At 39.6% G+C, this 23271-nt stretch overlaps 1 protein-coding gene across 8 annotated transcripts in view; it reads right to left on the reverse strand.

Annotated features, from left to right (window-relative positions):
* Positions 1-6492: 6492 nt before the first annotated feature.
* The window catches only part of Znf385b (zinc finger protein 385B), a 284441-nt gene continuing 267662 nt past the window's right edge, over positions 6493-23271 (reverse strand). For all 8 annotated transcript variants that reach the window (XM_003478507.5, XM_013142520.3, XM_023561095.2 and 5 more), the window contains 4 exons: positions 11136-11381; positions 10221-10399; positions 9651-9752; positions 6493-7988 (listed from right to left, as the gene is read on the reverse strand). In XM_003478507.5, the coding sequence (XP_003478555.1) occupies positions 7770-7988; positions 9651-9752; positions 10221-10399; positions 11136-11381 (746 nt within the window). In that variant the 3' untranslated portion in view covers positions 6493-7769. The remainder of the gene's footprint in view (positions 7989-9650; positions 9753-10220; positions 10400-11135; positions 11382-23271) is intronic.

Consider the following 23271-nt stretch of genomic DNA (forward strand, 5'->3'; position numbering starts at 1 on the left):
AACACATGAGTGTGCACTGAGAGTCATAGACCCAGAGGTCATTTAGGTCATTTAAGCAATTTTTTTTTTCATTTTCAAAATAATCTTATTGTGGTTTCTCAGCACATCAGTAAAACAGCTTTTCTCTGGGCAGAAAAAAGCTGAAATAATACTAAAACTCTTTTCTTGCTTTCAAATTTATCATTAACTTTTTATTTGATATTTATTATACACTTACTTCCCAATTATAATTCCTTGAAGTCCTTTGAAGTGATCATCCATTATAGTGTATAGATCATCTCTCTCGATTATAATGAGATAACTGATTAGATTTATTGGATTCCGAAACAGTGACTGGTGTATTGTAAGAAACTCAGAAGCCAGATGCGGTGGTGCTTGCTTGTAATCCCAGCACTGTGGAGGCTGAGGCAGGAGGATTGTCATGAGTTCAAAGCCAGCCTGGGCTACATAAGTTAGTTTAAGGGCAGCCTAAACTGCATACTGAGACCTTACCTCAAAATAAATAAATAAATAATAAATAAATAAATAAATAAAAGAAATTTAGACTATGCAAAAATTATAGATAAAACATACAGTTTTAGGAAAATTGGCAACTCAAGTGTAATTTTTTCCTTAAGTCTGAATAACCACTATTATTAGACATCTCTCCACATAGATGTGCATATATATTGCCTATACATATATATATGTATACAAACATGGAAATATAGTTTTAAAATTTAACACAAATGAGACAAAACTTAACATCCTGGTTGAAACTTTTACTTTCCATACTTGGAAATAAGTCAGGGACAACTGTCCATGGCACTGCTCCGAGAGCTGTATCATTATTTTTAATGATCATGCTGTTTTCTACTGCAAATTGGATCCATAATTTATTTGCCTACCCCCATGGATGAATACAACCTCCACAGATGAACTGTTTTAAAACATACACATAAATCATTTTTTTCACATTTATATAATGTAAATAGTATCTCAGGCTACAACCTTTGACATGGATTTCTGGGGCAAAGATTATGAAAAATTAAGGATGGATATGAGTGGATATGATATGAATGGAAATTTTCATGACTACCAAGGTGCATGAATGTGTCTATTTCCCTGCCCCATTGATAGAATATTTCTAAAATGTACATCTTTTAATGTGCTAGAGCAAATAATGTTGATTTTATTCAAATAAAAAAAATGTTCATTTGTTCATATAAATTCATTGAAGACAAACTTCATAGTAAAATTGTGTGTGTGTATATATACGAGTATATATTCTTGTATAAATATATTTGCCCCTTTTGGCCCATCTTCTCTTTTTTATTTTTTCTTTCAATTTCTTGAGAAAGGTCTCACTTTGTAGGTCAGGCTGTCCTTGAACTTACTCTGTAGTCCTGGCGGCAATTGAACTTGCAGTGATCCTCCTGCCTCAGCCTCCAGAGTCCTGGGATTACAGGTGTGTGCCGCCATGCGCCGCTATGGTCCACATTTTCTGTTTGGTTGCTTTTCTTTGTTGAAAGTGTTCCCTTACCCCATTTTTATGAATTTCCTCAATAACGATATAAATTTTTATGTCATATGAACTATATAACCTTAGTTCATTTTCTGCATGCTCAAAATGTTTGATAACACAAATTGTTCCCCTCCTCCTGCCCCGTGCTGGAGCTGACCTCAGAGCAAGGACTGTGCCACTCAGCTGCCATCCTGGCCTCTTCTATTTCACTGTGACGTAGGGTATGGCTTCATTGCCCTGGCTGGCCCGGGCTGCCATCCTTCCACCGCAGATGATTTCTGTTTACAGTGTAAAAGCATTTCGGGTTCATTACAATTGGAGATTCTGTTTTTCTTGCATGGAACATAAGACAGTTCAAAACTCCTTGTGATGTATCAGCCAATTATCTTAGTATTACCTGTATTTGAATTAGACCTTTGAGAATAGAACATAAAATTACAATTAGTGAATTTGCTATTCTCTATTATAGAGGGGATTTCCTGGTAGTCTTGTTCACCACTAAGGACAAAATTGACTAATCTGAGAGAAACTTAATTAAAATTTAGAAATTTAAAATGAGAAAAATATTGGTTTTATTTATTCATTTATTATCAGAATTTGTATAGCATTCTATAATTCACCACAATGTTTTCTTCGGTTTAGTGTTATTTGCTTATTAGAAAAATTCTTTCATTTGGATATCGTTGTATCTATACATGTGAAAAACAGACTTTAGGAAAATGACATAAAATCATGGACCTAGAAATGTCTGTTGGCCATGGTCAGGATTTGAATTCTGCTCTTTTGAGGACAATGTATGTTACCCTCCCTTCTTTTTTCACTTAATTTTGCTCTTTCATTATAGCGAACATGAAAATCGGGTGCTTCATGGCAAGCCTGTGCAATCATCTGTAGATAAGTGATTTCTTAAATTGCAGAAAGTGACACAAAGATATTTCCATTACACCCACAGAAGAAATTCTATCTGCCAACCAGAGGTTTGACGCCTTTTGAGCACTTAGCTTAAAGTAAAAGACTATGTTACATTGTCACTCTGGCTTTGAAAATTTTAGTCAAAGAAGTCAGGGCAATTCCCTAGTCACACGCCACAGCCGCTGAGGACCTGCACCGTCACATCCCTGATGAATTCCCCCGCGGAGTTAATTACTTAGAGGCCGGAAGGAGGCGGCCGGGAGCATCTCCCCTGGAATCTGCTCTTCTACGTGGCTTCTCCTTACACCCCCAAGGTACCAGACACTGCTGTGTTCCTCGAGAGCCTGTGTCACTCTGATGTGCAAGGCCATCATTTTAACAAAACAGGGGCTGATGGGAGGAAGACTAAGAGAGGCCACAACCCACAGAGGCAGAATGCAAGCCTTCGGCCTGTCACCTGAAGATGCCTGTGCTTACCAAGATTGGGCGTCTTAATGCTAACTTCAGTCCTACCTGTCACCGAGCTCTGGCTGTGTCTTCCCCTCCATGATCCTTCTTTCCAGTAGTAACTCAGATGGTAGGTGCCCATTTCCCAAAATATCCCCGTGCTCCAGCTCTGCAGTCAGTCCTTAGGAGCTGAGGTCAAGGTTGGCTCTTTCTCCTGTGTATGCAAACCCCCCCCCCACTTCTCATCCCGCCCCAACAGCTTGGTGCATTTCCTCAAAGTATTAAGTGTAGTATTAAGTGGAGTTTGCTTTAAAGCACTTTCTGAGCAAAAAACTCTACATGACCTTATATCTGGAAAGTAAGAATTTCCTTAGGATGGAGAAGAAATCAGAGGCGATGTTTTGGTATACACACAACTGTACTTTCCCATTACTTTAATTTTGATAAGGAAGCATCAGGATAACTTTAGATGAAGGTATCTGTAGCTACATTTCCTCCTGTCCTGGTCTCAGTCATTGTCAAAATATCATTGACTTACGGCAGCTTCCTCGGTCTGAGTGTATTTCACAATGTGCTTTTAAAATCTCGGTATTTAGTTTCTAATACCCAAGAGGTAGCTTCTTTCCTGAAGCGTTGTGGTACCTGAGATGAAGAGAAATCCTCCTGAGAAAAGTCTCCAGATAAGAAATAAAAACACAAGATATCCACCTAACCTTTGAAGTACAGATAAACAACAAATAACCTTTTAGTATTAGTGTAGCCCAAATGCCGCACACTTATTGATGAGATATAGTTATACCAAATAAAATCTCATGCTAAAATTACTAAGGTAAATATTACCCTGAGCAAGTATTAGTGTTTTCTTTGAAATTCAAATCTAACTGAATAGTTTATGTTTTACCTGACAATCCCACCTGAGACCAGGTTTCAGATTCTGCCAATACCGTAGCTAGACAACTGGGGGGGGCTGGCCAAGAGCCCTGATTGCCTGTATCAAGGGTACAGTGAGAAGCTAAAATAAGAAACAGAGACAAATTTAGTAAAACATGATGAGTGGCTGGGAAGTCAGTGTCTCCAGATGGACCAAGACAGCCACACTCTAAGACAGCCACTGTTTACTGGGTGTATACAGTGGTAGGCCGGGCTACAGAAAGATTCAGAACCAGCGGAAGACACAGAGGCCTGTGATCCAAGGGAAAGTATAGTCTTGGGGTGACTCTTTATGCTAAGAAGAATCTTGCCCTGGAGTGTTTTTTTTTTTTTTTTTTTTTTTTTTTTTTTTTTTTAAATTTAGTGGTTTTAGTTTGAGTCTTCATGGATGGGAGAGGATGGCACATCCCTAAAGAATTAATGGGAAATCTCTAATGGGTGATACTGACATTCCCAAACCTCCATTTATCCCTTAAGAAAATAAAAAAAATTAACCCTTGTGAATTTGTGGTCCCCAGCATCGGACTATTCCAGAGGAAGAAGCATGTTTTTAAATGCACGTTAAGTGGAACATCGTAGTAGTCTTATGGCATGGGGAGAGGGTATTAGTTCAAATGTGCAGGTGGATCTTTCAGAGTGGATCACTTCCAGCACCCAGACTCAGGGTGGATGATAAGCGATATCTTTTTAATAGTACATAAATCACTGCTTGTAGCCACCCATGGCTCCTTCTGGAGGAATGCTTCCTAATTAATTGCTATCTTTTTAAACTTCCTCCCCGAGGTAACTTAAAGAAAATGTTGATTCTATAAATCAAATCAGTAAATTTCTAGGTCTATTAAGTATTGACATTTAAAAATATTTGAAGATTGTAGTAAGCTTCAGAAAGATATAAGACAAGGAAAGATAAATCAAATAAATTGCTATTGAAGTCCATAAAAATATAAAGCTCTCTGAGGGATTAAACTGAAACACTGATAAATCACGCCTCAAGGTCCAAGCCCATAGTAAGTGATATTGGTTACAGTTCAAATGCATCAGAGTTAAAACAAACCCAAATTCGGAATGTGAAACCAGAATCCTATTAGACAAAAGTAATCTGTTAAGAACCCTAGGATATGTTAATATCCTTTTATTTTGGGGTACCAGAATTGAACTGATGACTCACGCTTGCCAGGCAGGCACTTGTGCTACTGAGCTAAATTTCCAATCTTCCAACCCTAAAAAACAAAGTTTAATAATTTTCAAACATCTGGATAAACTCACTGATGAAGGTGGCCTATTACCATGCATCACAGCTACCCTGCCATTGACTAGTCTTGGGTTTTGGTTTGGAAAAGAGTATTTAAATTCTGCCATATCCCAATTTTCAATTGGCTGATTGATTGATTGATTGAGATAAAGTATTACTATATAGTTTAGGCTGTCCTTGAACTCACTATGTAGCCCAGGCTGGCCTTGAACTCATGGTGAATCCTCCTGCCTCAGCCTCCTGAGTGCTGGGATTACAGAAGTGGGTCACCATTTCCAGCTCAATTTTCAATTTTAAAAATAGTGTTTGGGTTTAAGGTGGGCAGAGAGGACATCTGTTCATGTTACCAGTCCCTACAAAATTCTACACCAGTGTGGTAGACAAATGAGGGTTTTTTGCTTCTCTTCACATTTTGTTTTCTTTTCTTTTGTTTGTTTGTTTGTTTTTGGTGCCGGGGATTAAACTCATGACCTCACCCTTGCCAGGCAAGCACTTGTGCCGCTGAGTGAAATTCCTGGCCTTACATTTTGAAGTCTAAGTGTCTTCCCCTAAATCTGGATGGGTCTTAGTGACTTTTGAACAGTGCCACGTGTCCTAAGTGACCTGCTGGGAGCTTCCAGGCTACTTCACAGAAGGCACTGTCACTTCCACCCAGGTCTTTAAAACGCACCCTGTCCTCACCTAAGACACCAGCAGAGCCATGCGGGAGGCCTGGTTCTGTTTGAGAAACTGGTCCAGGTGAGCCCAAGCTTCCAGCGCTGTCCACCTGGATGGGCATGTGAGGACAGTGATCACCTCTACCCCCAGCCCAGCCCAGCCCAGGTGGCAGCCTGCTACTCCCGAGGGAACACTGTTGATGCCTCAGGGAACAGGAACACCCAGCCCAACCCTGCTGGAATTCATGGCCCATGCAATTCTGACGTAATAAAAAGGTGGTTATTTTAAGTCACTAAATTGAGAGTGTTTTGTTCATCAGAGCACCAGGAACAAGCAGTGATCAATCTTTATACTTAATAAGTAACAGAATGAGGGCAAAGAAAGAGAAGGGCGTGCTGATTGGCCAAGATGAAAGGGGAGGGATGTGATTAAATCCTGTAATAAGAAACCATAAATGTCATGGACACCAATAAAAGATGAATTAGGCATCTGGAGGACCTTCAGTGAGTTTAAAAAAATCAACACTCACAGTTTTGAACAGGCTGCTCCCATGATTTTGGGCAAACTTGCAGCTTCTCAGAGATTCAGAGAGAAAGCAACAGTAAAGTTTCACCTCATGCAAATGTGGTGAGCAGTAATGAATAAACATGACAAATAAATATGCAGCAAATATGATCTAAAAATGCTAAATATGTAAGAGGCAATCTTTGTACATAACTAACAACCTTTCATCAGGTGATTTCAGATTGGAGGAGTCTCAGGAGAAAATACCACTGAAAATATAAACCGATTCTTATTTTTCATACTTTTATTGAAAAGGTACATTTAAAAAAATACACAGACATTTTACCATTTACAGATTGCAGATATAGATACTCTGAAAGAGATCACTCCGTTCTGTGGTTTTATGATCGCTCCTGCCCCTGACAACACAAACATTTCCAGTCTTGTTGACATCAGCTTTACAAAGGGGGCAGGGGAGCATGACCTGCAACATAGTCAGTGAACAGAAAGACAAATTGTTCAATTATAAACTTTATATCTTCTGTACATTATTGCATTAGGGAGCCACAAAATTATGTAGCATCATTACAAATGAAAACAGGATAAAAATGGAGATAATTATGTAGAAACACATGGATTCATTGTCTTCTTGCTGAGTGCACAGGGGTGCAGAAATGTGCATTTGAGGAAGCTCTTTTTGGGATTTGTATACATTTGCTTAGCAACTCAAACCAGTGAGGAGGCTACAAAATAAGTTAAACAAAAATAGCGAGAAGGTAGTAATTATAGCTATGTTATATGGCTTTCTATCTCGTTTAAATATCTCCAAATAAAATATGAAATAAAGAAAATACATTATCTTTGTTCTCATAAAGAGAAATTTCAAAGTTACTTTGCTTCCTAACATTTACATAGCAACTAAAAAATGTTGAGTTTAGACAAGAGATACAATCTAGTACTACACAGGATACAACAGTACTTGGGTCTAAAACAGTACACAATCCCTGTCAACAATAGTACACCAAAAAGAAAACAGCATGATCCATTGGTAAGATGGTTTCCACAAGTAAGCACTTGTGTTCTATATTGTTCCACACTAGAATATGCCCGGTTGGATTCCAGAGTTATTTACACACATCTGAGGAAGATCCTAGTTTTCAAGTCTGTCAGGAAAATATTCCATATTTTCTAAGCCAGATCACACCCGTGGGAAAATAGAGATTGATTTTCTTTTCCTTTCCTTTTTTTAAAATTTTTCTGACCAAAGCATTTTCAAGAAGCCAAATATCTCAGATTCACCAATTGCATGGGGTAGGGTGGGGAGGGACAGGTGATAAAGCCCGTGCTGGTCACATTTCTACGGTAACAGGAGCGGTCCTTAAAGCACTCTTGAATCTAGCGATTGGTTTTCTCTTTGGAGTTGGGGTTTGGGAAGGAAAGCTGCATTTTGTGCGTGGGTGGGGGCTACTTACTGCAACACAAAATGCTCCAATTGCTGAAATCCTTTTGGTTTTTCTTCTCAATTTTGCCTACTGGCCTGGGCTGTGGTGGGGCTTGCACACGCTAGTACGGGGCGAAGAGGATGGAGGCGGGGGTGGCACGGATGGGCCCATGGCTGGGCCTCAGGAGAGCTGGAGCTATGGCTGGTGCCTGGAAGAGCGACGCGGATGGCCGGGGTGGCAGTGACAGGGCGGAGGACACAGCTGCCGCTGCTGCCAGGGGCGAAGACAGGAAGGCTGGGGCCAAAGGCTTCATCATATCTTTCTGGAATGCGAGTTTTGCCTAACAGAGGGAGAAAAACCAGCATTTCAGTGAGGATGTTGTCTTTGAATAACAGTACTATGGCTTTATTTTCATAAGTGAAACATCAAGATGAACAAGTCTTAAATTTATATATATATATATTTTTACTTTCAGAAGTCAAGAAATGATTATATTCATGAAGCTGGCTTCAGTGGCTCTTGGCATAGCTTTACTTTGATTTCTTTCCATTTCAGCTCTTTTTTGATCTTGGATCCTGCATCCCAGGGCCTAGGAAGTCTCCCTAAGTAGACACAAATGTACTCAGCAGGAATAAAACATATCTGGAGGTTTCTGCTTAGGCAGTGGAGCTCAATTCAAAACTGAAGCTTATCTTAAACTGGCATGTGGCCTAAAGAGGGGTTTTTGTTTCTTTGAGAAGCACAACTTTTCATTTCACTTCTTTTTAGAAGAATTGCACTGGCGTTAGGTAGCTGGGGTTTAGGGCATTAGGCACCCCAAAGAGTCAAGAAAACAAAGGCAATTTCTATTTATCCTTGAGAATTCCCCAAGAAATTGCAGCTAAATCAAGTTTCTGTTGCTGAAAATGGCTATAAGTAGGCTAGAAAGTTTCTCTACTTAACGGCCTCCCTGGGCTGAATCTTCCTGTGAAGTAAGAAATCAATCTTTTAATTTCTCTCTTTGCGGTCAGGAGGAGCTGCGCAAGCTGCCTCTGCTTGCTGCAGATACAACCTGCCGGCAGCACCAGGTGAGGCTTTGGGAAGTGATCTCAGCATCACCTTTCCTCCGGCTGCCCAATCCAGCCTCCTCTCAGACCCAGCACCTTGCTGGGCCGGGGCCGAGTCCCGGGAAGAATGAAATCCATCCATCTGGCTATTTATATGACATTTCTTGCTGAAGTCTTTGGGTATTTTTGCTGAGAAACTGAAAACAGTACATACTGAAATCAGGTAAAACAGGCTATTTGCCAACATGCCTGCTACAGAGTGGAAAGAGCAATGCACCACTTTCTTGCACACTGAGGCTCACACACAAACCAGAAAACAGGACGATATTAAAGTCAATGGGTGGATTTTTGTTTTATGAAAACAACCGCTCTTCTCAGAAGATAGCTTTGTGACAAGGTCTTGGTAGAAGAATAAGGTATTAACTCTTATGAAGGTTCAGTTTTTCTTTTCTAAGGAAGCTTTGTTTGAGGTGTCCTACAGCACAAACTCAGAAATTCATTCTAAAATTTCCATCAGTGAAGGCTATTTAAATTCACTGATAAGGGTGTTGATGTAACTCAGGTGCTAGAGCCCTTGTTAGGCATGTGGAGACCATGGACTCAAGTCCTATCCTGGGAAAAAGTTAAAAATAAGAAAAATAAGGTGTGTGGGTTGGCATATTCCTATAATCCCAGCACTCTGAGAGGCAGAAGCAAAAGAATCTTAAGTTCAACCTTGAGAAGGCCCTGGGCAACACAGTAACTTAGCGAGACCCTGTCTTAAAATAAATAATAATAAAAAGGATTGGAAATGTAGCTCCACGTAAAGACCCTGGAGTTTAATCCCTTGCACTGTAATCAGTCAAACAATCAGTCAATCACTTCCCAACTTTTCAGGGCCATTAATCCCTCAGCCCACCTTAAAGCCATGACCAACTCAGCAAGTCTGCCCCACAAAGCAGGCGAGATGAACTTACAGCTAGAATGCTGGGGCTCCGCTGGAGTTTGTTGTATGGGCTGTATTTCGGCTTCAGTGGTTTCCCTGCAACTCGGTCTTTATGCCTTCGGCTAGAAATGTGCTGAAAAAAGTTTGATGAGTTAGCTGAATCATGAGTGTATTTGCTGGACAGAGGTAGCTGATGTATTCTTTCTCCGTCCTCTGGTCTCAGGTCCCCCTTTCAAACATGCTTTGGTTAAAATCTTAAAACCTGCTCCCCACTTGAGCCAAATGCCTCTGTCCTTCTGTTCTTACTATTTTTTGCTTGGTGTCACCCATGCTACTGCCAAGTCTGTTTCCCTAAGCAGATCTGGGTCCCTGACAGACAGGGACCCAGCCATGCGACTGCAGTGGCCACTTGCTGTCTCTAACACTAGCCTAGAACCCAACATGTACACAGCAGCAGATGCTTAAATAATGGCTACTGACTTTCCTCTCCACAAAGCGCTTGAAAATTGAATGGTGAGCACAGAGAAAAGCATTCCATGGCTGAGGAGATACACACAGTAGGACCCCATACAGCAGTGTACCCCAATCCAGGATATGTTACCTGTTTGAGTTGAATTTCGGAGTTAACGTGAACATCACAGATTTCACAATGAAATGTCTTGTTCTGTAGTCCTGATCCCTTACTGCCGTTCTGCATCTTTAATCTTGATCCTGGTCTAGGATAGGACTTAATTGGACCAGCTCCATTGCGAGCCTCAACCATGGTCTTGTGTTTAGATCCTAAGACAGAAAGAGAAATCTATTACGTGGCTGGGGAAAGCTATCGGAAGCTCTTTGGTGTTTTATCCTTGAGAGATTTATCTTTAGGCTGAAGTTTCCAGTGCTTTCTTATGAGCATTTTAATGCTGATTACAAATATAATACACTTTCATTGTAAAAAATGGAGAAACTTAAGTGTATAATAAAATACGGAAAATACAAAGAAGCATAAGAAATAAGGGTTTCTTAGATTTTCACCATCCAAGAGTAACCACTGTTATCCAGCCCTTTTGTTTTTGCATACTGAAAACATTTCAAAATTGGGACTTAGCTAAATAAAGATCTGAAATGTTCAGATATCAAATGATGCCTATATTATCGTTACAGTTTAATAGCTGAGTAACATACTCTTCTACATTAGGTTACTATAATTTACTCAGTATTTCCCTACTGATGGACTTTTAAGTTATTTTCATTTTTCCTTATAAGTATGTGATAATATTATCTAGAAAATTTTGTGAACACTCTCATATTTTATCCAAATGAGTTTTGAAAGGTATTAGAAGCTTTCGAGGAAATAAATGAACAAGTTTTGTGTCCAGACTCATTACGACCATGTTTTCCCTAAAACACTCCTTTGAATCAGAAGGGTAGAGAAGACACTGAACAAACAGTTTCTGAGTGACAGAGGTGGTGCTCTGATGGGAAAAGTAGGCTTCTGCTGTAAAAGTTACTTAGATTCTAAAGAGCGGCTCACCTGTGTTGTGTGCCTCTAGCTGTGACAGGGAGTTCACAGCCACTTTGCATAGTGAACAGTAAAGTAATTTTTTGGCTTTTTCTTCTTCTGATTCAGTAACAGCCCCGGAAGCTCCGTTTGTGCTCTTGGAGGGCGAAGGGGCAGCTCCAGGGGGCAGGGCTGCTGGGCCAGGCTTGAGGAGCAGAGAGCCACCTTCGGAGCCTGATGGCTGACTGGAACCGCTGGCTTTTAATTTCCCTTTATCATCTAGAAAAGCACAGAGGTATTATTAACGCCTTATATATCAGACCAGCACAGATAAATCACCACAAAGGAATTAAGATAGAAATTTGACCTCAATCCACTTGTTTAACTTTTACCCTCACACAGATCTTACTTCATGGAAACAGAATTCCACACCACCAGTTTCCATATTACGTCACTCCAAAATCACGATGACTTATGAAGAAACAACTTTGTTCTTCTGAAACCAGGCAATTTTCTGTCTGGTACCCTTCAGGGATAAGAAAGGCTCCAGAGAGGTCTTCAATATATAACAAAATCAGCTGTCCTTCAATACGATTACATGACATGATGGTAACATGAAAGAAGCCATTAGCCAGTGTTAGTTTCATTTGGCTACTCATGTTTGAATTAAGCCATAAATATTAACTTTTATACCAGGTTAAAATTTTAACTTTATGATTTGGGGTGGAGAAGAGGAAAGAAATACGGTTCATTTTCACTTTGATTAGTTAACTTTTTGCTGCTCTTTGAATGGCAATGCAGTGTATCCAAACATAAGAGACAAGGGTTGTATTCATTCCATTTGTTAATTACTGCCAGTCCAAATAAAAAGTTTTCAATAGTGACATCAACCATAAGTATAGTATGAAGATTAGCCAAATCACCTAAACACAGCTTGGCACAGATGTCTTGATACCTTGGCATAGATACTGAATGCTCATCAGCCTCACAGAACCTGAGGTTCATTTACTACTCAGGACAGGCACAGGGAGTGACTCCTTTGGCAAAGAAACTGCAGTTGTGTGGGCAACAGCAAAATCCATCCCACATTTCATTCTAGTAGAGCTGGTACTCTTAGAAAAATGTTTATAGATATGCTGATTAAGTCTCATTAAGAAAAAAGGGAATTCAAACAGAAAATATATTTGTTAATTGTTCTAGCTAACTCAGAACTATATGCCATTGGCCCAGATGACAAGAGGGAAAGAGTGACCAAAGAATAGCAACCTTGTGTTTCTACGTTTGCATTACAATATTCTGCATCTGAGCAAACCAAGGCTTTCAAGACTCAGAAATGGTGGGAGGTCATATTTTTAATAATGTCTATATTTTTAAAGCCTCAATAATCTGGAGATCAGCAGCCAGTTTCTATAATTTTTTCCTAAGTTGGAGCCATCCAGGCATGTTAAGATTAGACACAACAAGAGTACTATAGAGAGATTCCAAATCTGAGAGTTATTTAGAATAAATGAATGCTGAGACCTTTACTTATCCTAGGGCCCTACACTCTATGTTCCTTTTCAGCAAGTATATTAAAGCTGCAGGATGACATGAAGTCTGATGCAAAAGGTCTTGACCTTTTATTAAGCTGACCTCAGTAGTATGAGAGAAGAAAACAGAAGAATATTACCATTCTTCCTAATTGGTAATAGTAAATTAGATTGGAGATTATTTTAGGTTTGAAACTCTTCTATCTGAAAGGATCTCTTGGACTGAATGTGCTCATATGTAACTCATAAAGCAGCAAAATAATTCAGCAATCCTTGTATTTGCCCTTTGGGATTACTCAGTTTCTTGTGATAGAGACCTAACTTACTGTACACCAAAATCTTCCCCTGCTTCCAGCATTTCATTTATGATTTCATATAAATTTAACTGGAAAAGTCTGACCTATGTCAGTTGTTTACTTATTCAGTCTCGTATTACTTTAGTGTTCCTAATATTAATGTTCCATATACCTCACATTTATACAGAATGTTACAATTTACAAAGTTCTACTACTTACATTATTGTCTATCAAAGTAAACTTGTGGAATAGGTTAGGCTGAAAATGGTGTGTCTTATCTTTAAGATGAGGAAATTGAAGTTCATCAGAATTAAATAATGTCCTACGGATTGGTAGGTGGCAAATGAGCACGATATTTTCTCTAAATGATCACCATGTGGTGCACGAATCTTCCAGCACAAAGAGGGAAATTTAATGTGTCATTAATATTAACAAAAGCACACACGACAGTCCGCCTAGACAGGAAACAGCTCTTGCTTTGTTTTACAATGCAGTTCAGTTCTGAAGCATACTTGCCTTAAAGGAAAATATTTATCTTGTTCAAAAACCATTTGATTTAGGTTATACTGAAAAGATGTATACATTATCTAGTTTCCTTATAGCTTTAAGAAAAATTAAACCTATTTCTCTTTTATAACTCCTTTTCTAAAAGTAATTTATTTGCCACAAATGCATATTAACATTATGTTAATGCCAGCAATGTGCTAGACACTGGAAAGAATGGCAGGAAAAGCAGGCACAGACTTTTAAGAAGTTGCAGTTTAGCGGGGGAAACGAGTCATTGAGAGCCTCTGTAATTTATGACAGCAACTAGCAAGCAGCGTGAGAGGATAGAGCAGAAGATGATTACTTCTGCTTGGGAAGAAAGGGCCGTTTTTCATTAAGGAAGTGGCATTTTGGAGGTGCTGAGGGTCAGACTTAGAGAAGCACAGGACAGGGGTGACAAGGAGTGGGAGGGAAGTGGTGTCAAGCAGAACGTGAGCACAGGGGTGGGGCTTTGGAATCACAGGGCTTTCTTGGTGCCTACGTCTCAGTCTCGGCTGAGCACAGAGCTGGCACCGTGGGTGGCGGGAAATATAACTATAAAGGTCGACTGTGCCACAAGTGGAGAATATCACAGATCTACTGACATACATGCTAGGCACAGGCCTTTCATGTATATTGAGAGGTCTGATGTGTTTCACAAGATCTCAAATTTAGATAAATTGTTCTAATTGTCTTCCCCCAAATAAGCTAGTTCTATCTATCTATGTATCTATCTATCTATCTATCTATCTATCTATCTATCTATCTAGTGGTCCTGAACCCAGGGCCTCCTTATGGAGCTGCATCCCCAGATCTTTTTTATGTTTTTGAGATAGGGTCTTGCCAGTTCACTAAATTGCCCAAGGTGGGCTTAAACTTTTTGACCTTCCTACCTCAGCCTCCCAGAGTGTTGAGGTTATAGGCTGTGCCACCACACCCAGCGAGGTAGGTTAGAGTCCTAATCTTTAAGAATGTTAGCGCAGATTTTTGACTTTGAAAATGTGTAAGTGATTTCAACATATTTAGAGAATCATGTTATTACATTGATACTAGCTAGTCAATAAAGTAGATTCTAAAATTAGGCAAGCACTGATGCATTTATATAATAAATTATGGGATTCTCTCTAGATGTATAAACTTACAAGCCTCAAAGCCTGATTGTATTATTTCTCCTCTCTGTGATTTGATATTTTAATAAAATCCACTGTATGATTCTTCTTCCCTTACTGGCATTTTTAAAGGCTCTGCATTTTGTGTATTTGGAAATTTAATTAATGTTCTGTTTACTTCTGTTCCTTTTAATAAAGATGCATGTCATCTGGAATTTCTAGTTAATGTGAATTCCATTTACAAGTATTCCCTCAACTAATGTTAATTAGCATGTCTTCTGACTGTCTTAATTATTTCTTGATTACCCAAACACCTTGTTTAATGTTTTACCCTACAGGATGTTGATGCAAAATTTGCTTAGCCACATCAGAATTGTCCTTTGTAACAAAAATTCATAATTTATGCATTCAAGTGAATATATTTCTTGCAAGTAGCCTCCTTGAAAGGCTTCACATTTTTTCACACATTTGAAAACCCTTCTTCTCGAGGCTGTTGTCATATGCAGTTGATATACCACGTAAATAAATCAGTATTCACTATTTGTCATCCTTATTCTGTACTTCAAAAACTTAACTCAGGTTAATCTACCTTATACATCACACTTCGTTCTATATTTCTCAAATAGTACCTCAGAGGGCTAATATGTTAACACAGAAGATAAGAAGCCAGAAGCAGTTTAAGAAACTCATCCTCTTGATAAATGGAAGGCATGTCTATGGGTAGTTCCTAATTTTTAAAATGATCAAAATAATATTCTATCTGCAATGCAGGTCTCACATTCTAAACTACTCTTTGGAGAGCTACACCAAGTTTTTATTATTCTACTTCAATATTTATTCCTGAGTTTTGCTAATGAGGTTTCAGTGGTTTAGTAACAGATGTGTATTACCCTGTATGATAAATTCATGCTTATTGCAAGGAATTTTTAAAAAATCAGATTTTTTTTTTGTCTTTTTGAGACAGGGTTTTGCTATACAGTTCAGGCTGAACTTGAACTCATTTTGGAGCCCAGGTTAGCTTCTAATTTGGGCAATCCTCTTACCTCAGCCTCCCAAGTGCTGGAATCCTAGGCATGTGCCACCATGCCTGGCTGTTCAGACAAATTTCTAGATTAAAATCACCTGTGAGCCCAATATAACTTGTCATTGCATTTATTTTTCACACACTTTAATGAAGTAGAAACTGTTGTTACATATGCTTTTCTATTGTTTTCAGTGAAGGTATAATCTATATACTGGGAAGTGTATAAATTTTAAGAACTTTTACACATGAATAATTTTGTGTGAACACAACACATTTCCTCCCCAAGAGGCTCATTTGAACACTTAGTCAGTTGATAAGATAAGAACCATATATCCAAAGGTAAATAGCATTCTCATCTCTATCAACTGAGATCAGTGTTAAAGGATTTTTAAATCTCATATAGAGGTTTTATATGTTCTTTGGTATTTTATGTTTGGTTTTATATGTTCTTTGGTAGACAAAAATATTCATGTATTTTAAGTACATATGCATGGTGGAGTCCCCAGGCCACAAGATACTCAATATCTACCTTTTGTAGATTCTGAAAATAGTTTTCTAAATGCTTGTACCGGTTTATCTTCCTATCATCAGAGTATGAGAATTCCAATCATCTCGTATCCTCTCTAGTAGATGGTATTGAGATAGGTAAAAAAAAAAATAAAGATAGGTAGAAAGAAGAGAGTGAAATTTCTAATTTTAAAACTGTACTTGTAAGAAAGATTACAGCTTCAGGACACAAAAGTTACCCAGGGCATTTTCCCTTCTGGGAATAAGCCTGGGTCTGGGCTTTTTGCCTGGAAACTGCACTTCCTCCTACGGATCTCCCTGCTCAAGAAAATGCTGCACTAAGCAGGGGGCAAATGTCAGCCTTAAAGATTTGTAAAGGGTTTGCATCCTGACACGTCCCACTATGTAGGTAACGTGATGGACAGTAGATATACACATCCTAGATCCTCCACCTGAGGATGCCTCCAAGACCACCTCAGCACAGCCGGCTCCAGGTCGAAAGCCCATACTCTGCTCTCTCTGAGTGTGTACTTCTCCAATTTTGACTGATAAGTCTGTTCACGCTGCTCAGTTAATGTGTTTTGAAAATTCTTTTTTCATGACGAAAGTGACTAAACCTACAACCATGAGTGAGGTGAGCTGAGGCCTGCAAGTCCACTCTGGGGGACTTCCTTGGACCCAGGAGGTGACAGTATTAATGTCATCAGTCTTTTGGATTTCAGTATATGTTTACAGTTTGTTTTTTGAGACAGGATCTCACTACATAGTTTAGAATGGCCTTTAACTTTGTAGCTCAGGCTGGTCTCAAACTTAGGGTAATCCTCTTGCCTCAGCCTCTTGAATATGTGGCTTACAGGCATGTCCCACTCTAACCTGCTATTTATTTTCTTTGCTGAAGTGTTCAAACTTTTTCCTATTTTTCTTTTTTTTTTTTTTGTCTTTTTCCTTTTTATCGGTACCAGGGATCGAACCCACGACTGCCTGCTTGCAACACAGGCGCTTATGCCGCTGAGCTAAATCCCCAGCCCCACTTTTTCTTATTTTTAAGAAACTGGGGACTGAGTATAAGGCTCAGTGGCATAACTGTCTACTTGGTAAGCACAAGGTCCTGAATTCAATTCCTGGTACAAATACAAACAAAACCTGTCATCAGCTTTTAAAATTATTGTTTTATAGGAATTCTTTGCAGTCTGATCAGGCATCCTTTGTCAGATCCCCATATCAGAAATTATCTCCTTGACTGGGATTTTCTTGTAACTCTCTTAATGTTACCTTATGAGAACTCCATTGAGCAAGCATGCACACGTGCGTGTGCGTCTGTGTATATGTGTGTGTGTGTGTGTTTTACTAGAGATTGAGCCCAGGGCCTCACATATTTGAGGCAAGCACTCCATCACTGAGCTACGTCCTCAGCCAGGAATCCCAATCACTTAAAAAGGTTAAAACTATGAAGGTTAAGTTGCTTGGCCACACAGTCTTTCAATTAATAAACACAGGTACGCATGGATTCAAACACAGGCTTGCTGTACCCTGATCAGGAGCTCCTGATGCTTATCTGTTTGGGGGGGGGCACATTACACTGAGAATGCTTGGTCCCAGGGATGCTTGCTTGAATATTTGACACCACTGAATAAAGGTGAGTGGATGGCAATATCTTGTGTATTTCAGTTACATGATGCTACCCAGAATACAGTGCGTAGGGGCAAATTTGCTGAGAGCCAGAGAAAGAAATCTGTGTTAAAACTGTTTCATTAAAGGTTGTGCTGGAGACTGGAATATACCACTTCTAAATTTGTCTCATTGGCATATGGTTTACTTTGAGAGACAGCAGCCACAGGAGAAGCCCTAAAAACAGCAGAAAGTGCCTGTGTGGAAGGGAAGCTTGCGTCTGTAAAGGTAACCACTGTTTGTAAGGGTGTCCCTTCCTGCATCAAGAAAAGAAGAAGGACTTCAACTCTCTAGCAACTTTTATCAATGGAGAGGGCAGAGTTAAAGCTGCCTAACAAAACTTAGCCTTATTTACTGTGCTTTCCCTAATCACTTGCCCATAACGAGGCTCCCGAATTCTTTACTCCTGCTGAAGATGGCAACTTCAAAACCACCTCTTGGAGATGTATTCATTTTTCTGGATATTGCTCATGTATACATGGGATACACACGTTCATAAGCCTCTGTTATTCTCTTATTAGTCTGTATTTTATTGCAGGGATCCGTTCTTAGCAAGAACTCAGAAGGAGAAAAATAAGTTTTTCTCTCTTCTTTATAGTTGCAACTTAACATGTAGTCTGGTAAAGCAAATGTCAACGTCTTTAAAAACTACATTTCACACAGTTTTCCCTTTTGACTGTTTCCTATGATTAGGTGATGTCCCTAAAGAAGGCCTCAGATTTCCTGCATGAAGAAAAAAAACTGCCTTCCACTATTGTTTTTGATAACGTATGTCTTGATTTATCAAGCCGCATAAAATAAAACTGGTCAGAATTTTCTGCCTTTGAAAAATGGCAAAGATACAAAAACTAAAATTAGAAGTGGGAAGAAATATTGATGCTTAGAGAAGGCTCTGGTGAGGGATGAAGTAACCCAAAGGAAATAGCCATCTGTCTATCTTAGAGACCACCATAGGGGCAGAGGACAAATAAACTACTGGGTCCTTAACCTGTTAGCATTAATCTATTACCCATTTGTGTTTTCTTCTGAGCACTGAGGGACTTAAAACCTACTTTGACAAAAAGAAAAAAAAAAAAAAAGGACCCTTTCCTTAGGCCTACGAATGCCCAAATGAAGTTTGATAATCATTTTGCATCTGTCTCCTTTAGTATCTTAAAACTTTGTCAGATTCTTGCTCTGCTTAGGCATTTTAATCATGTAGGGAAACTGTCTAGACCTGATAATATAAGGTTGATTAACCTAAATTTAAATAACCTGTCTCATCTGCCTTCCAGACTGCCGACTCACGATAAAGGATTTTCAGGGACATTGTTCTATCAGTGAGCATCAACAGGTCCCCAGAGATTGCTCTAGAGGTGTGGTCACTTTGGATTCCAGCAGAAGCTCCCAAAAATAGAAGCAGCCTTAAATTTTTATCTCCTAAAGACTGGATTGACCCCTTAGGCTGCAAGAACTTCTCCAGAGTGATCTCTGTTCCCTCTCAAGTCCCAACACAGGGTCTTGGCTGGCCTGGTTCAGGGTAGCCTGGAAGTCACAGACAACCTTCTGCCTCAGCTTCCCGACTGCTGTGGCTCCAGGCATGCAAACCCGTGTCTGGCTCCAGGACTATCTCTGAAACCAGAACCGAGAAAATGATCAAGCAGACTGTAGGCTATTTCATCTATTTTACAAAAAGTCCTCTCCTTTCTTTGTTAATGGGCCAGTCTAATCTCCATCAGAGCTGTGCCTTCACCTCAAGCTGAAGTGTCTTTGCCATTCTCTTTTACTTTCTTCCTTTGTCTAATAAATTGGCCTATGCCCCTGACATATTCTGAAATGGTTTCTGTGGTAAAACTCAAGAAACTGCCTGGGTGAGTTGAGGTCTCCATCTCCTTGTTAGGGAGATCTCCTTGGACCCCATGAGGTACCACACACAACAAATATTTAATGACCACCTATTATTTGCAAATTTGTACTTGCTATACACTATAGTAGGTATTAAAGTTAAGGGCAAACAGAACTAGTCTTTGATTCAATTGAACTAATCATACAGACAGCAGAGACAGAAGACAAATGTATGTGTATGTGCATACATGCATGTGTATACACGTGTGTGTATGTGTATGTGTACTGTTGAGGCTCAGAATACAATACTCTGAAGAAGTTTAGTGATTTGACATGTTAAGTACTTTTGAATGAAAAGAAATTAAAAGGTCTTAGGAGCTGCCTCAAAAGCTAGGGCTTTCTGACCTTTTGGACACACTCCCTTTTGTCTAAACCCAAGGAAATGCTCCTTCTGAAATTTCCTTATTGTACTGAGGAAACTTCTTTCAAAGATGTACAATTATATTAAGCCTTATTCCTACAAAGTGCATCAAGTAATAGAAAAGATTAAACACTAGAAAAGAAAAGAGACTAAAAGTTGTCACCACACCAAGACAAATTTATTTGTTCTTCTGTGGACAGCTCCTGTGGATTACACAGAGATTATCTGCACAATGAGACAACTTTTGTTGCGAGTGACATTTTATACTTTATGTTACCCTTTGGCTGCTCCTCCCCTAGAGCTGAAAGAAATGTCCTAGGCATTCTAGGGCATTTGTTTATTCTTTGGGGTCATCTGTTTCTAAAAATCATTTACTCCTCTAAAATTTCACATGACCCCTCCTTTTTCACTCCGTTTCTCTCTCTCTCCTGTGTAGTGTAGTGGATACTTAAACTTCAACCATCTGCCTGTTCTTTGAATTTCATATTTTATATTCCTCCTGTGCATATTAATAAATGTGTATGTCATTTTTAAAGAGGGCTCCTTTGAATGTGAAAGATTTAAAGAAACACCCAGATATTGTCATTCTAACCTGTTATTTTTGTTTTCTTCTCTGCTGTACCTCCTGCTTGAAAAAGAAAATGCCCAAACTAGCACCAATGAACCCATGCCTTTGGGTTTATAACTACACTTATACATGGGTATAAACTGGGGTGTGGTAGTTAAGTTTAATTGTGTCAACTTGATTGCCTTGGGAGCCATGGAAGGGATTAGCTAAGCAGACTTCTGAGTGTGTCCAGGTGGGCCGTGGAGCATGGCCGTGGCTAATATATTTGGTCCTCACCTCTTCCTCTTTGGCCTCCACAAAAAAAGTAGCTTTGCTCCACCATACCCTTCTGCCACGAGGTTTCTGTTTTGGAGACTTCTGACCATGTACTGCATCTCCTGAAACCGTGAGCTAAATTAAATCTCTTTTTCTTTAAATTTTGAGTGTTGGGTATTGTGTTTCAGCCACAGGAACTCTGAATAATATATCATGCATCCTGATTAGTTCTTACTTTTGTTCCTATATACTCCTATAGACTCCTAAAATTGGTTGATCCAGGGAGGACAGATTTGTAGACTGGCTCTCTCAATTTTAGCCAAACAGTGAATAAATTCACTCTTGCTTCATCATGTTTCTCTTTTTAATTAGGCTCTCAAAGCAGTGGGTGACTAGTATCGTCTGTTTGGATTCCCAGAGGTAAGCTTTTGGTCATTGGTTCTGGGATTCTTTTCCACACTCAAGTGAGGTAGATTTCTAAATCTCTGCTATTTGTTATTGAGGACTCAGAAAAAAAGTGGACCAGTCTTTACAGGCAAATCACCACAACCAGACTACCCTAGGTCAAGCTCTCTAGGTGTAAAATAATGATTTTAATTTGTAACTCTGGGGAGCAATATTACCGGCCATTTAGAGATAATTTTTATCATTATGATTTTAGAGACTAAAATTTTAGATAGAATTTTAACATTTATAGTTTGTTTTTAATAAAATACAATAGGTTCTGTGATGATTAATCTTGGTTGTCAATTTGGCTAGATTGAAAGATGCTTACATTAGCAGAGCACACTTCTGGGTGTGTCCAGGTGGGTCATGACGGGGTGATCTTGGGGACCATATCTGGTCCCTAGTCTCTGCCAGTCTGGCTGCTTCCTACAATCTCTGCTTCCTGGATGCTATGCTGTGAGCAGCTTTTCTCTGCCACACTCTTTAGCTGATGCTTTGCCTTGCTTTGAGCCCACAGCAGTGGTATCAGTTGACTATGGACTGAAACATCTGTGACTGTGAACTGATACAAATCTTTTCTCCTTTTAAATGGTTTTCCTCTGGCAGTTTGTCACAGTTATAGAGTGCTAACTAACATAGGTTCTCTGATTATTGTGTAGTCATTTACCATTTATCAAAAAGTTTTTGAAAAACCATAAACCTTGCTCATTTATATCTACTAGGCTTTAAAACAAGCAAAGGAGCCCCAAAACTTGAGAAAAGTGTTCAAGACACAAAGACCACAGTTTTAATTGAATCGTGCTTTGTGCTTTTTGAGGTCACTGAAGGATATTGCTTGTCAATTTAGACAATTAGATTTACCTTAGATTAGACAAGAAGGGCATGCAGGAAAAGGATAGCTAGTCATATTCTTTTTTGTGCAGAAAAGAATGCACCCTAAGCAACATTTCCTTATTTTTTTTTAAATAAATTTAACTATATTACTATTTAACACTCATAAAACCAAGCTGGAGGCGGAGCAAAGATGGCAGATAGATAACAGCAGCCGACAGAGGCTCCCTGAGATAGTCAACTTAGAATTCAATATAATACAGCGTGGGGAGCTCTGAACAGAGGGAGATGAATTCTCTTGTCCCAAAAAGAAACTAAGGTGAGAAGAACCAATCAAACATACAGTTCCGGTGCTATTATTGGAACAGCTAAAGGTTCAGTGCTCCTGCAGCAGCAGGCAACTTGTGGAGCTGTCTGAGATCCCAGCGCTTCAACTCACTGGAGGTGCAGTCACGCTGAGGTTGGGGGTTGGCCAGTCGAATGGAGAGCTGAGCTGGTGCGGAGCCTGCATTGACCTGTGGTGAGTGGCAGGAGTAGACCCATTCCACAGAAAGGGGGGCTCCAGCAGGTGACATTCTGGGACCAGGCAGGACTGACAAGTACAAAGGGCAGCAGTGACTTCAGTCAGTTGTTCCCTTCCCGAACGGGATTGATGGAGTGAGCTAGGCCTGGGTCATGCGACCTGGCTGAGACCCAATAGGTTATCCAAAATCAGTTCGCTGGGCAGTAGCGAACACTAATGCAGTGAAGCCTCAGCAGCTTGACTGATCTGGAGGGGAGGGGCCAGCACAAGCTGCCCCTGTGTGCAACTCACTAGCACACTGCAGTGGGAAGGGTCACCTAGCCAGCATGCTTCAGAAGAATTGTAACCACAAAGAAAGAAACTGGGGCCTCCTGGAAGAAGCAAAAAAGATGGGAAGAGGAAGCAACAACAAAAAGTCCTCAGGTCCCAAACCTGAGAACATTGACCTAGGACAGGTAAATACAAAGGAGAATGAGAACAGCAAACATGCAATATCAGACACGGCACCAGTGGGCATAAAGAGATATCTTCGGGACCTCATAGACGAGTTCAAAAGTGAAGTATTTAGACAAGTAAAGCAAGATATAAGAAGATTAATAAAAGAGATGCTCAGCACCCCTCAAGCAGACACAGACAGAAGAA

Source organism: Cavia porcellus, unplaced genomic scaffold (genome assembly GCF_034190915.1).
Source record: "Cavia porcellus strain 051 isolate PalLab524CR breed Dunkin Hartley unplaced genomic scaffold, mCavPor4.1 scaffold_12, whole genome shotgun sequence".
In the NCBI taxonomy this organism is placed as follows: Eukaryota; Metazoa; Chordata; class Mammalia; order Rodentia; family Caviidae; genus Cavia; species Cavia porcellus.